The sequence below is a fragment of the Nicotiana sylvestris genome, chromosome 4 (assembly GCF_000393655.2).
Source record: "Nicotiana sylvestris chromosome 4, ASM39365v2, whole genome shotgun sequence".
Taxonomy (NCBI): Eukaryota; Viridiplantae; Streptophyta; class Magnoliopsida; order Solanales; family Solanaceae; genus Nicotiana; species Nicotiana sylvestris.
Window position 1 is genome coordinate 109,734,534 of NC_091060.1, and position 15,462 is coordinate 109,749,995.

General features: G+C 40.9%; 2 protein-coding genes across 2 annotated transcripts; both read left to right on the plus strand.

Moving 5' to 3' along the window:
- The first annotated feature begins 9,859 nt into the window (after window positions 1-9,859).
- On the plus strand, window positions 9,860-14,148 carry LOC138889988 (uncharacterized). The gene is made up of 7 exons (XM_070173338.1): window positions 9,860-10,288; window positions 10,358-10,543; window positions 11,737-12,018; window positions 12,164-12,257; window positions 12,415-12,755; window positions 13,432-13,771; window positions 13,874-14,148. The coding sequence occupies exons 1-7, from the start codon at window positions 9,860-9,862 to the stop codon at window positions 14,146-14,148; spliced, it is 1,947 nt and encodes a 648-aa protein (XP_070029439.1).
- Window positions 14,149-14,265: 117 nt separating this feature from the next.
- Window positions 14,266-14,670, plus strand: LOC138889989 (secreted RxLR effector protein 161-like). Its single transcript, XM_070173339.1, has one exon. The coding sequence runs from the start codon at window positions 14,266-14,268 to the stop codon at window positions 14,668-14,670; it is 405 nt and encodes a 134-aa protein (XP_070029440.1).
- Window positions 14,671-15,462: the final 792 nt, after the last annotated feature.

The window sequence follows — 15,462 nt, forward strand, 5'->3', positions numbered from 1 at the left end:
AGCAGGAAGTGGTGAAAGCAGAGAAGCTTTTGATGATATTGAAGTCAAAGAGTTTATGACAAAAGAGAGGTTTAATCTTTCGTTGGTGTGGTTTGTCCATTCAATCTTGCTTGCAAAGGATAACATAGTGTGCGTTGATAAGAAGTGGATTTGTATGACTGACAATGTGGAAGTTTTCATGAAATATCTGTAATGACCCGACCAGTCGTTTTGAGCTTTAAGGTTCCGTTTAGTGGTTTGAGGTCTTAAAAAACTTTTGTGTATTGTGACTTGCATGCATGGTCGGATTTTAATTTTGACGTTTTAGAATGAATTTCGATGAGAGGTTCTCACTTTAGAACCTTAAGTTGAAAATATTGATCGAGGTTGAATTTTGTGAAAATGACATCGGAACGGTGTTTTGACTGATCTGATAGGTTCGTATTATGATTTTAGACTTAGGCGTGTGCCCAGAATCGAATTCGGAGGTCCGTAGGTTGTGTGTTGTTTTGCCGAAAGTTGGCAATTTAAGATTTTGAATTTTTATAAGTTTGACCATATGTTGACTTTGTATTTATCGTGTTTGGATTACTGTTTAGGGACTTGGAATAAGTCCGTTTTGTCATTTGATACTTGTCCTTAAAGTTTGACGTCGTTCCTAGTTGAGTTGATAGGAATCAGATGCGCGATTGTATTTTTAGAAGTTCTTGAGTTTCATGTTGAATTCTTGTGTTTTGAGGTCTGATTCATGATTTCGGATGTTATTTTGATTTGATCGCATGAGCGAGTTCGCGTTATATTTTTATACTTGTGGTGATGTTTGGTTTAGAGCCCCGAGGGCTTGGGTGAGTTTCAGACATGTTGCTGAGTGATTTGATAGAGTTTGAGCACTGCTGGTTCTGTGCAGAAGCTTTATGTTTCGCAATTGTGAGAAATGAGTCGCATTTGTGATGTTAGTATAGGTGTGTTAAGGTCGTATTTGCGAACAAAGAGTTCGCCTTATGTGAAGGAGGGGCTGGGCAAGTTGTCTCTCATTTGCAATTAATCAGGTCACATTTGCGAGTGTCCATTGTTCGTTTTTGCGAACTTTATGTTGCATGTGTGACTCTAGCAGGGATGTGGGATTTTTGCTTTTGTGACGGATTTCTCGCATTTGCGAACCTCGGAACGCAATTGCAACACCTGCTATTGACATAAGAGCTGAGGGACGGGATTTTGGTCTCATTTTCATATTTTGGAACCCTAGATTCGGTAGGAGGCGATTTTGAAGAGGGATTTTCATCTACAAGCTTTGGGAAAGTGATTCTAATATATTTCTAATCATATTCCATCAATATATCTTTGACTTTAACATCAAAATTATGTGAATGAAAGTAAAAATTTGTGAAACTTTATCATGTTTTTGAAAAATAAATAAATAAGAATTTGAGTTTTGAGAGTCGATTTGGACTCGGATTTTGAAACTAATCACATATATGAGCTCATGGGTCATGGATAGTCGGAATCTACCATTGGACCCGGATTTTGATCGGGTGGGTCCCAGGTTGACTTGTGTTGACTTTTGAGGAATTGCGTAAAGATCGTAGCTTTAATTATTGGAATTGATTTATCTTGCACTATTTGATGTTATTAAGTCGATTTTGGTTAGATTTGTACCAAACGGAGGTGAATTGCAAAGGAAAATCTATTTTTGAGAATTGATTGAGGTCTTTTGAGGTAAGTATCTTGCCTAATGTTGTGGGGGAAACTTCCTCGTAGGTATTTGTTGGCTTGTACTATTTGAACTACGTGAAGGACGTGTACATGAGGTGACGAGTGTGTATATGGCTTATATGTAGAAATTTGACCGTTTTAGACTCTTGGGTTTCTTAGGCACATTAAAATGAAGTTGTCATATCATGCTATATCCTCCATTGCTAAATTTATCTTTACGCGTCTTATTTAAAGTTAATTGATTCATGTTCTACCCCTGTTGCCAAATACACTCTTATATGCCTGTATACGGCTAAAATCGGAGAGTCCGATTTTGGGATCATCATGGTAATCTATAGCTCGTTGCTAGAAGGCTTGAGGCACAACTCGAGGTTTTGATGAACCCGAAGGCTCGAGGCATAGCTTGACCTTAGGGCAGTATAAATCGGGGGCTATGATGAACGAGTGGGAGATTCCCAAGGCAAGTGATTAGAGCTGACCAAGTATATAAGAATAGTGTAAGTCTGTACCATGATATTAAATAGATGTACCAACTGTAAATCTTTATAATAGATGCATATGTATTTTGTTGGGATTCCCCCTCCTATATAAATGGGACCCTTGTTATTTCTTGCACATATGACATTCAATACAAGAATAAGAACATTCTCTGCTCTCTAACTTAGACGCTCTCTATTGTCTTTCCCTTGATTTATTACTTACATTTATTGCGTTTCATTGATTGTTCTTCATTTATTACTCATCATTGATCATAAAGAGCCCTCATTAAAGCTCTTAGAATTGTTAGTCCTTCATCGGTCGTCCGCATCCTAACACTTAGCTCGATCCCGAGGCCCCATACAGTCTGGCTCGAGGCCCCGATTCTCGGCCACTCGATTTGCACAACATACTACCTTCTAGATCTTATCTTATTTTCTAGTCCCTCACTTAGCATCTATTACCTAACAACTAGCATAAAAATAAATCACATATTTTTAGAACCACAAAATCAAATCTAATTGTTAGTACCATTTTTGAGGTAAATAGTTTGGCGCCCACCGTAGGGCTAAAAATAATAGTGATTGTTTTCGTGTTGGTTTACTAAGTAACTCAAGTTATTCTTTACACTTTTTCTTGCCCAAGAATCTTTGATTTCAGGTCAAAATATCTAACTCAGTGAATGCGCATGAAAACAACGGTCTTGAAGACCATGGAGAGAATGGTGTAGTTGTTCCAAGCGTCAGTGTACCACTGCGAAACCCTAAGGATGCACCAGAGCCAACCCCGTGGATGTGGTCTCACACAATGCCCAATATGTCGATATAAGCTCCCACACTAATAGGAGTATATGCCAAGAAAACCAACAAGAAGATAAAAAAAACCCCAGTTTGGGAGGAACAAGAGGTTAGCCTTCACGTCATTTTTGAGATGTTGCAGGCACAACAGCTGGCAATTGCTCAACTGCAAAGCCACCAAAAAACTCCAAGCACGGCAGCACCAGAAACGGCCCCTCGAGCCGAACAGGTGCCGGAAAGACTGAGCGACAACGAGTCAGCAACCGACCCTGCTATTACAAAGATGCTCGAGGACCTCACAAAGAGGATTGAATCAGGCAAAAAGAAGATAGAAGCTAATGATAAAAAGGTGGAGACCTACAATTCAAGGGTCGATCAGATCCCGGGCGCACCCCCGATCCTGATGGGTGTTGACTCAAAGAAATTCGTACAAAAGTTGTTCCTGTCAAGTGAGGCTCCGAAGCCCATCCCAAAAAAATTCAGAATGCCCGATCTCCCAAAGTACAACGGAACCTCGGATCGCAACGAGCACATCACTACTTACACTTGTGCCGTAAAGGGAAATAACCTGAGGGACGACGAGATTGAATCCGTCCTATTGAAGAAATTTGGGGAAACACTTTCAAAAGGGTCCATGATGTGGTATCATAACCTATCCCCGAATTCGATAGACTCATTCGCCATTCTGGCAGATTCTTTTATAAAGACACATGCCGATGCCATCAAAGCTGCTACAATGAAGTCCGACGTCTTCAAAATCAAACAGAGAGAAAATGAGATGTTGCGGGGTTTGTATCTTGCTTTCAAATAGAGCAAATGGAATTACCGCCAGTCTCCGATGACTGGATAGTGCAGGTTCCCCAAGGCTTGAATGAATGAAGCTCGGTGGCTTCGAAGCAGCTGAAGCAGAACCTTGTTGAATATCCGCTGTGACTTGGTCGGATGTCCAAAACCGATATCAATAAAAAATTAGGGTCGAGGACGACCAACTGGGAGCCTCCTCAAGCTCAGTATATCCTAGCAGTCTCTTGGCAAAGGAGCCAAAACCAAACAAGGAAAGGTACCAACCATACACTGAAGATCTAAGAAATGCCCAAGGCGTAACATACCCCGAAACGACCAAAGGGTAGACCGAGGTCAGAATCCTCGGGGACTCGTGAGCAGAGCCGGGTTTGGCAGATACATAGGGCCGATGGAGGCACCCCGGTTATCTGAGTACAACTTTAACATCGAGGTTTCAAACATCGTATCTGCCATCGGCAAAATCAGAGACACTAGGTGGCTAAGACTTGTACTATCAGATCCGTCGCAAAGGAATCCTAAACTAACATGCGAATTTCATGGTAGACACGGTCATAGATCGAAGATTGCAGATAGCTCTGAGAAGAAGTAGCCTGACTACTTAGCAAAGGGCACCTCCGAGAGTTCCTCAGCGACCGAGCTAAAAATCAATTTCGGGAAAGAGAGGCGAACAAGAAAAATGGAACAGAAGAACCACAACATGTCATCCACATGATTGTTGGGGAGTCAACATCCCACAGGAACCCATTGTCAAACGAACAAAAATATCCATCACTAGGGAAAAGTGAACTCGAGGTTACATACTCGAGGACGCTCTCACATTCAGCGACGAGGACATGGAGACCCTATCTCAGCCTTATAACGATGCATTGGTAATTACTTTTCTTGTGAATACATTTCAAATTAAACGTGTGCTTGTGGATATAGGTAGCTCGACCGACATTATTAGGTCGAGGGTGGTGGAGCAGCTCAGACTGCTCGACCAGATCGTGCCCGCTTCTCGAGTCCTCAATGGATTCAATATGGCGAGCAAGACAACGATAGGGGAAATCACCCTCCCGTTCAATGTGGCTGGCACAACCCAAAACGTCAAGTTTCATGTCATCGAAGGGGACATGAGATACAATGCCTTACTCAAAAGGCCATGGATACACTGCATGAGAGCAGTACCATCAACCCTTCATCAAACGATGAAATTTCTAACAAAGGATGGAATAAAAACGGTATACGGGGAATAACACGCAGCAAGAGAGATGTTTGCGGTGCATAACGTGGCACCGACATCCACACCTTCAGCATCGAAGGAGAAAAATGATAAGCAAATAGCAAAGTAGCAATTACAAGCTACATGCTCGGCTGCACCCGAGTAAATAAGCAAAGGACCATACCGCACCCCCGATGAGAGCGATCGAAGCACATCGAGGCTCGAGCGCCATCATGGATAAGGTATAACCGTCTCCCCTTTTATTATGTTTTATACTAACCTTTGCATAGGAATTCAGTTAAGAAGAATCGAAGAATCTTTTTGCTTGAAGACCTTAGGTTTTAAAGCATGCGTTGCACTCTTTTCCTTCGATCGGATTTTATCCCAAGAAGGGTTTTACCGACAAGGTTTTTAACGAGGCAACATCTATATGCTACATAAGGAGAACTCAACAAGTATTCAAGGCTTCTCTTCAATCAACCTCGAATATTGGGGGCATCCCTCCGGGAGATCATCTCCATGGAGAAATCAAGACAATCCAAAGAGGGTCTCAATAGGAAAATAATGTATCGAGACCAAAGTTCGAAAGAACCGTGTTCGTATAGAACAATCGAGAGATCGAATCCCCTAGCGTGGATCTCCTCAAGGGTTTCCCTCCGAGATTTGCACTGGGTATATTCATTGCTTCTGCTCTCCCGATCGGAAGTCCCTCTCAACTCTACCCGAGCGTCGGCAACATTTTTTAAATAGACGACCACTTTCTTATCGGCCTTATCCCGAATCTCTTCAGCTTTAGTCCGGGCGTCCACGACCTCGGCCTTTGTCTCCAAAAGGTCGGACTCGAGCCTTGCAATCCTACTCGTCTGGATCGAGCTATTTTCATGGACATTTCAGAGTTGTACCTCGAGGCAGAAGCCTTGGCAAAATCATTCTTCTTGGTCGCAATATGGGCATCTATCTGAGCCCTTAGCTCGTTACACTCATACTTGGCCCGTACAACCTCGCCCCAAAGGCGTTCCAGATCTTTTGTCTTACTTTGCAACTGAAGTATCAAAATATAAATCTCCGAGGGTAGGAGAAGAAACATGCGTCCTCTCGAAACAAAGGTTACCTGTCTCTTAAGGCGGCCTTCGTAGTTCAGGCTTCGATTCATCTCGTACCAAAGGTGTATCAACTCCTTTGCCCTTTTATCGCAAAGGAGCCTGAGGGATTTCTACTCGTCCAAGGCTTTCCACAGCCTGGCTTTACGGCGGAGCAACTCAGACTTTTGCTTGCCAAATGCCTATGAAAAAGAAGCTCAATGAGAAAATGAAAATGTAAAATCAAAAAACCAACAAAGTCAACCAAATCTCACCACAGAACAAAGCCGCTGAGCCTCCTCAAAGGTTGAGCGTGCATCTACTGGCTTGGTCTCACCGGCCCTAGTTGAACTGATCTTAGTGAGGACATGGTCGCTCGAAACCCCGCTTGATTCAGGTAGCCCCTGGCCTCAAACATCCCTCGAAGTACCTTTGACAATAGGTGAAGACGGTGGCAGAAAACCCTAATCCCTCGAAGTACCTTCGACGGGAAAAGAAGATGGTAGCAAAGGAGGAACCATTTTTCTAAGACTAGAAGCCTCAGGTTCTACAGGCTCAGCTAATGCATCCTCTTTAAGCCTCCGCGCAGGGCTTGCCTCGCTATGGGCACCTTCGCCCTTTAAGGATTCCTTCCGTTTGTTATTATTTCTCGGCCCCGAAGCTGACGATCCTTCCTCTTCTCCCAGGGGGCACGATCTAATCTCGAAGTGAATTCTCAAGTGTTCAAGTGATGTTTTGTTGTAATACTCTTGTTAATACAACTTGGATAACATCACTTGGTTGGTCAAAGGACAAATGACTGCAGAACTGTGTGTACTATTTCTATGTACAGTGCAGGCAGTCACTTTCCAGTTGTACACAATTGACTTCGTACTACTGTCAGGGAAACACATAGGTATCAGGTCCCTGTGTTGGTTCTCTATCTTCTGAAGTTATAGTAGTTCACATTAGTTGGAGTCCGTTGATTTGCGATGTGTACCAAGTGTGTCAGGTTCCTTACCTGGTTCTTTGATAGTAAGTTTGTTAGATCATCAAAACATAAAGCTAAGACATTATAAACCCATCAATTTCCCCCTTTTTGATGATGACAAACTTAGAAATTGATAACCTACGTTTAGAGCAAAATTAACCGGATGAAGCAACATGGACTTCACAAATTCCCCCTGACTCTATGCTTCCCCCTTAATCAGATCCCTGTTCCCTATTTCAATTATACTACTTCCCCTTTTTTGCATCATTAAAAATACACAACCAAGCAATCAGCATAATGAAGTCTAGCCATGCTAGCTCATGCCACATATGTGCACACGACATGATAGAAAAGAGAAATAGAGAAACATATGCATTAAATAGAAAAAGAGGATCATTTTTATAAAACATATGCCTTTGTTATACAACAAAGGTAAATATATAAGTACATCCCATCCACATCACAAAAGAAATAAAAAACAACAACTGCCAAGTCATCAAAATAAGAACATAAAATCTAGAAACTGGTCACTGAAAGGTTTCCTAAGGGACACTAGGAGGAGAAGGCTTGGAGGATACAACAAGGGTGTTGAGAATAAGATCTATTCATGCATTTGCCGATGTTTGCTCGGTGAGCAGTTTCTCCTTTAGGTTCTCCACTTGTGCCCTGAGATCAACATTTTCTTTGGTCAGACGAGCTATCTCCTCATTTGATACTGGACCCCCTTGAACCTGCTGACCTTCCAGTATGGCGTTCCTTGCCTTCAACTTTCGAATCTCCTCAGTTGCAAGGTTTTGAGCATTGATGAGATGAGAGATTTTCAAAGTGCTACCTACCCCTCCATTCTTTTCGATACACTCACATTCATCCAAAGTTGTTTGAGAGAAGGTCCGCTTCTTGGTCCCTACTTTGCACTGTCCCAATGGCACTTTGAAGAACTTAAAAACGTGCGTAAGAAGAAACCCATATGGAAGACCATTTCCATCCTTGAATGTTGCCACCTTCTGCATATGCTCAATCATGATGGCAGGTAGGTGTACAGTTGTAAATCCATCCAGTGCCTCCATCAGATACAAGGCAGACTTGGAAGTAATGGACCTCTTCTCAGCACAGGGTAGAAGAACCTAGTTCACCAGCTCAAACAATAACTGATAAACTGGAAGCACGACTTTCTTGTGAACCTGTTCCCCCTTCTGGTTTGCATCTTCTTTCACAATGGCATTTCTGAAGTTTAACCCACACACATCCTTCACAGAAGACTTACTATCAACAGAGACCTTAAGAATTTCCCCAAGTAGAGCAACATCAAACACAATATCCACCCCATTTACTAAAGCACAAATATGGTCAGTGTCAATAGGAAAAAGGCCGACATAGAAGCTTTGGACCTCATCCTCATAGACCTTGGGGGCATCCATTGTGAACAGATATCTCTACTGCTGAAACTCGACCATCTCAATTACTTGTCTCTTCTCAACCATATCAGAAATTGCTAGATCAAAAGTGCGACCTCACAAGACCTTTTGGTACCTCAGTCATTCTTTAACAGACTGATTCCCATGTTTCATTCTCTTTGTAGAATCAAGTTCCCTCACAATTTCCATTTTTCTCTTTCCAGACTTTACATTCGATTTCCTTTTCCACTTGACTTGTCCTCATTAGATAATAACTGGTCACTCACTACTTCTTTCAGCTTTCCTAAACTTTTCACTGATCTTGAACTTGGTGTAGTGATAGGTTTTAAATGTTCTTGCCTTATGTTTTGATGATCTAACAAATTAACTGTTAAGAACTAGATAGGGAACCTGACCTACTTGGACGCTGCTGCAAGCTTAACGGATTCCAGCTAAAGGTGAACTGCTACAGATTCAGGAGCTAGGAACTCAAACAAGGATCTGATGCCCTTGTGGTTTCCTCATCGCATTACAAAGTCAATTGGACACAGCTGGAAACGAAGTGACTGACTGCACTATTTCTACCACACTGCACTGTTTCAAGCGCCCACTCATTCTCTGACCAACTAAAGTGCTCACATCATTTCAAGTGATGTGATCAAGGTATACCTACAATGAGTTTATACAAAACATCACTTGAATGTTTCAGTTTCTCGTTCAAGCTGCTTGCCAAAATAGAGAAATCAATCCTCACAAGCTTGAAGAACAAAGTTGAACGCAACTATGGACCAGTTCCAAAAGATAGCTTTTTGTTGTCCTAGTGGAGTTGTAACTTTGTGATTATACTTATTGTATCTCCTAAACTGCTTAGCTATAAGTATTTGATTAGGAATCCTCTTGTAAATCCGTAAACTCCTTGAGTTTATGTTGTGACTAGGTTTAGTCATAAGCAAAAGCCTTTGTAACTGTAGAGTGACAAAACGGCTTGTGGTGAGAGCATCATAAGTTAGTAAAAGTCTTTGTAACTAGGAAGTCATAAAGTGGCTTATGGTAAGAGTACCATAAGTTAGTTGAGTAAATTCTTTGTAATGGAATCATTACAAAGTGGCTTGTAATAGGTTTTTATAAGTTAGTGAAGTTGAAAGCCTACAGGTGTAGGTCGTGGTTTTTTGATCCCCTTGTGTGAGATTTTTCCCCGTAAAAATCTTCTGCCTTATTTACATACTGTTTTATTAGCATTCTCAGCTGAATCTTGTAGAGGGCCAAGTACTTTACTATTTGGTGGACTCACACAAATTAACAATTGGTATCAGAGCAGGTTCCTCCTATCAGACTAACACCTAGGAAGGATCCTCATGGTTGCTCCACCAAATTTTGAAGAAGGTCAATCTACATACCGACCACCCAAGTTCAATGGACAATACTATGGGTGGTGGAAAACAAGAATGCATGATTTTATTAGGGCTGATGATTATGAGTTATGGGATATCACATGCGATGGTCCTTATGTTCCAACTAAGGTACTAGAGGAACTTCCATTTTCAATGGCAAAAACCAGCAAAGAGTACACTAAAGCAGACAAGAAAGTTATAGAGACGAATTTTCGTGCCAAGAAAATTCTAGTATGTGGAATAGGACCTGAAGAGTATAATAGAATCTCCACATGCGATACTGCCAAGGAGATATGGGAAGATTTGCAAACATCACATGAGGGAACTACACAAGTAAAACAGTCTAAGATTGATATGCTCACTACCGAGTATGAACTCTTCAAAATGAGGGATGATGAATCCATTCAAAATATGCATACAAGATTCACTTCCATCATAAATGAGTTACACTCACTTGGTGAAACTATTCCCAGAAACAAGCTAGTGAGGAAAATCCTCAGCTTTTTGCCTAGCTCTTGAGAAAGCAAAGTGAATGCTATTACTGAATCAAAGGATTTACAGGAGCTGACCATAGAAGAGATGATCGAAAACTTGAAGACCTATGAGTTGAAGAGAAAGATAGACAATGAAAGAAGAGAACCAAAGAAGGAAAAGAACCTGGTACTTAAAGCCGATAACAATAATTCAAGTGAGGAAGATAGTGACATGGCTTACTTAACCAAAAGATTTCAGAAGATGGTCAGAAGAAATGAAGAAATGCTAAAAAGGGACGGCTCTAATAGACCAAAAACTGTGATCTTTGTTACAAGTGTGGAAAGCCCGGACACTTTATGAAAGACTATCCTCTCTTGAAGCAAGAATTCTCCAAGAACTACCATAAGTAAACAACTTAGACAAACCCGGTTCCTTTCAAGGACTTCAAGAGAAAAAGATCCGCTGACAATATAATGAGACAAGCTATTACATCATGGGTGGATTCCTCTAGTGAGTCTGAAGATGAATCTGATACGGGTGATAGTTTCATGATGGCAGTTGAAGGCGAGGAGATTGGATATGACTCAACTTTTGCTTTGATAGCTCAATCAGATGATGATGAAGACAATGGCAACAAAGAGGTAAATTTCATGGATATTCAGAGAAATCTGAAATCCTATTCTCCAAAAAAACTCATGTCTTTAGCTTATGTATTAATCACTGCTTTTCATAGTCTTGTGGAGGATAGGGATTCTTTGACCTTAGAATTAGGAGAATCAAAATAAACTAGAGACGACTTAGTGGCTGTAGTTACTGACCATAAGAAAACCATTGAAATCCTCAGAAAAGAAAAGGATGATATGTTGGCAGAAATTACAGACCTAAGGGAAATAATAGTGAAACCATGGACTAAGTCAAAACCTAAAAATTCTGGAAAGGGAAAGGAGATAGACAGTGAGGAACACATTAGGCTTGAAAATGAGGTAAAAGCTATGAGATCTAGGATATGTGCTGAAATTAAGAATAATGAGCAACTCCAAACTAATCTGGAAAGAGGAAAGAATGATCTTGAAAAGTCCCTAAAGTGGACGTGGTCCTCAGAAGCTACCACTGCCTTGCATATTAATGATTTTGAAAACAGGCAGGGAATAGGGTTCCAAAGGGAGAAAACTTCTCACAACCCTCACAACAAGTACGTCATTGTCTCTAATGACTAGCCTTGTACCCAATGTGGGAACACTGGGCACTTCAAGGAAGATGTCCAGGCCAAGAATCAATCGGTTCAGAAAAACAAAGTGTTTGCTGAAAAGGCGACTACAAAAGAGGGACCAGGTTCCACTCACAAAAAACGCACATTACCTGCATGGACTAAGAGAACTCTTATTCATACTCTTGCCTACTACAAGGGACCCAAACTTGCTTGGGTTCCTAAAACTAATTCTTAATCTCTTGTGCAGGGAACAGTGAAAGGAATCGGTCAACAATGGTTTATGGATAGTGGGTGTTTAAAGCACATGACTGGGAACACCATGGACTTTCTTTCACTAAAAGCCCTACAAGGAGGGAGTGTATCCTTTGGCAATGGAAAAAAGGGGTACATTATTGGAGTTGAAAAAGTCGGGAAGTCACTCACTCACTCTATTAAAAATGTGTACTATGTCAATGGCCTTAAGTACAATCTCTTGAGTGTCTCTCAAATTCGTGATAAAGGAAACAAGGTGGAATTCTTGTCCAAAAATGTACAGTCATTGATCTTGTGACCGGTGAAATAGTACTTGTGGCCAAAAGCTACAAGAACATTTATGTTGCTGATTTCGAGTCCTTACACAGTGGTGATCTGAGTTGTTTGAAAGTTCTTGATGATAATGCTGAATTATGGCACAGAAGACTGGGCCATGCAAGTTTTTATCTTCTGAAAAAACTAATTCAGAAAGACCTGGTCCATGGTCTGCCTATGTCAAAATTCAAGATGCAAAAGGTCTGTGCTGCCTGTGCTAGAGGAAAACATGTGAAATCCTCTTTTAAGTCTAAAAGAGATGTGAGCACCTGAAGGCCACTAGAGCTTCTGCATATGGATCTATGTGGACTTATGAGAGTGTAAAGTAGAGGAGGAAAAAGATACATTTTTGTGATAGTGGATGACTACTCCAGATTCACATGGACTCTATTTCTCAGAACCAAAGATGAAACTGTTGAGGTGTTTGTGGCCTTTGTGAAGAAAATCCAGGTGAAGATGGAGTCTAGAGTCGCATGCATTAGATCAGATCATGGGATAGAATTTGACAATGTCAAATTTGATGAATTCTGCAATGAAAATGGCAGCACTCACAATATCTCAGCTCCTAGAACTCCCCAGCAAAATGGAGCAGTAGAAAGGAAGAACAAAACTCTGGGAGAAATGGCAAGAACAATACTGATCGACAATGGAATTGCAAAGAACTTCTTGGCTGAAGCTGTCAACACTGCCTGCTACTTGGTGAACAGGTGCATAATTAGATCACTTCTGAACAAAACCCCGTATGAATTGTTGAATGGAAGGAAACCAAAGCTGACTCACCTAAGAACATTTGGGTGCAAATGCTATGTTCTCAACAACAGAAAGGATCAGCTTGGTAAATTCGATGCCAAGAGTGATGAATGAATATTTCTGGGCTACTCTTCTCAAAGCAAGGCTTACAAGATATATAATAAGAGGACTCAATGTATTGAGGAAAGTGTCTATGTTATTTTTGATGAGTCTTATCCATCTTGTGAGAAGAGTGCTGAGGAAAATCAAGATTGATAACCTTTACTAGTCCCTGTTGAAGTCATTAACATGACAAATGGAAAGGCAGATATGATGAGTCAAGTAAAGGAGCTAAATGAAGACAATTCTGCCTCATCTTCAATAGAACCAAGCACTTCAATTACAACCACTGAAGATAAAGAAAAAAGTGGTTGATGTAGTTTAGGGAACTCCACTAGCACCTGAGAGAAGGACAGAGGAAAATCAGCCAAACATACCCTCTTCCTCTTAGAATGAACCTCAGGCATCTAACTGGAGACACCAAAGCTCTTATCCAATGGACAACATTATTACTCCTCTAGATTCCAGAGTACAAACTAGGTCAAAAGCCAGAAATTCACTTACCTTGTCAGCCTTTCTCTCCCAGATAGAACCCAAAAATATCAAGGAAGCCTTGAAAGATGCAGATTGTATTACAGCCATACAAGACGAGCTACATCAGTTTGAGAGAAACAATGTATGGCACCTGGTACCTAGACCCCCAGATCGAACCATTATAGGAACCAGGTGGGTATTCAGAAACAAGCTCGATGAACATGGAATTACCACAAGGAACAAGGACAAGCTAGTGGTCCAAGGCTACAATCAGGAGGAAGGGATTGACTATGATAAAACGTTTGCTCTAGTGGCTCGCATGAAAGCTATTAGAATTCTAATCGCTTTTGCATCTCATATGGAATTCACCTTGTTCCAAATGTATGTCAAGAGTGCATTTTTGAATGGACTCCTTAAGGAAGAAGTCTATGTGAAGCAACCCCCAGGGTTTGAATGTCATGAGCACCCTGAATATATGTTTAAACTGTACAAAGTTTTATACGGGCTAAAGCAGGATCCTCGAGCTTGGTATGAAAGGTTGTCAAAGTTCCTCTTAAAAAATGGCTTTAAAAGAGGGAAAATTGACAACACTCTTTTCTTAAAGAAACGAGGAAGGAACTTGCTCATTGTTCAGGTCTATGTTGATGATATTATTTTTGGAGCAACAGCTGATTTTCTGTGTGAAGAATTTGCAAAACTCATGGGAAGTAAATTTGAAATGAGCATGATGGGGGAACTGAACTTCTTCTTGGGCCTTCAAGTAAAATAGTCCTTAGGGGGTATATCCATTTGTCAGCAAAAATATATCAGGGAGCTCTTGAAGAGGTTTGACATGGAAGCATCAAAGGTGATAGACACTCCCATTGCTACTGCCACTCGACTGGACATGGATGAAACTGGATCTCCTGTGAATCAAACCATGTATAGAGGCATTATTGGGTCTCTCATCTATCTCACTACCAACAGATCTGATATTGTTTTTAGTGTAGGGCTGTGTGCAAGGTTTCAATCAAATCCTAAAGAATCTCACTTGAAAGCTGCCAAAAGAATACTGAGATATCTCAAAGGAACACAAGACCTGGTGCTGTATTATCCGTCAGGTGATAGTTTTAATCTGATTGGGTATGCTGATGCAGATTATGCAGATTATGTTGTGGACAGGAAAAGCACTTCTGGAATGGCTCACTTCTTAGGTTCATGTCTTATCTCTTGGGGTACAAGGAAGCAAAATTCAGTGGCTCTTTCAACAACTGAAGCTAAATATGTAGCCGCAACATCCTGCTGTGCTTAACTTTTATAGATCAAGCAGCAACTGGAGGACTTTGGGGGTACTCACTGAGAGTGTGCCCCTTTTATGTTAAAACACAAGTGCACTCAACATGACCAAAAATCCAGTTCAACACAAAAGGACAAAACATATTGATGTGAGGCATCACTTTCTGAGGGACAATGTGGAGAAAGGGCTGATATGTATGAAATTCTGCAGCACAGATGATCAAATTGCAAACATTTTCACCAAGGCGCTAAGTAGGGAACAGTTTGAAAGAAAAAGAGTGAAGTTGGGGCTTTTAAAGCCCAATTGAGAACCTGATTCCTCTTTATCTGGCTATGAAAATCACCTTCAAGAAATAACTGGCTAAAAGTGTTTTCTGGACATGTCTAACTCACTTCAATACCATTGTAGGTAAACACGCATGATGAGTATAGAAGCTGTAAATGCAGTGCATGAATGATAAATGAGGATTGATTCTTTCAAATAAAAGGTCAAGAATCTCGTTCTTGTACCAAATGTTAGTAGTTCTGTGCATCCTTTAATACACGTCTTAAAAGGGTACAAAATACAACTGCCATGTCATTCAACTTTTCAGATCCTGCTGTCACATCTCTTCATTTCAAATCGTTCCATCTCCCTCTGAAACATTGCAATTCTCTATGCCCAACCACCGTTTCAGAACCGATGCCTATTCCTCTCTCTTCATAATTATGCTCTCCTCTTAAAAACCCTTTTTTCTGCTCTTCCTAACCATAAGTCTTACATTAAAATTTCCCAAAAGCATCGTCACACCACTTTTTCAATGGCTGA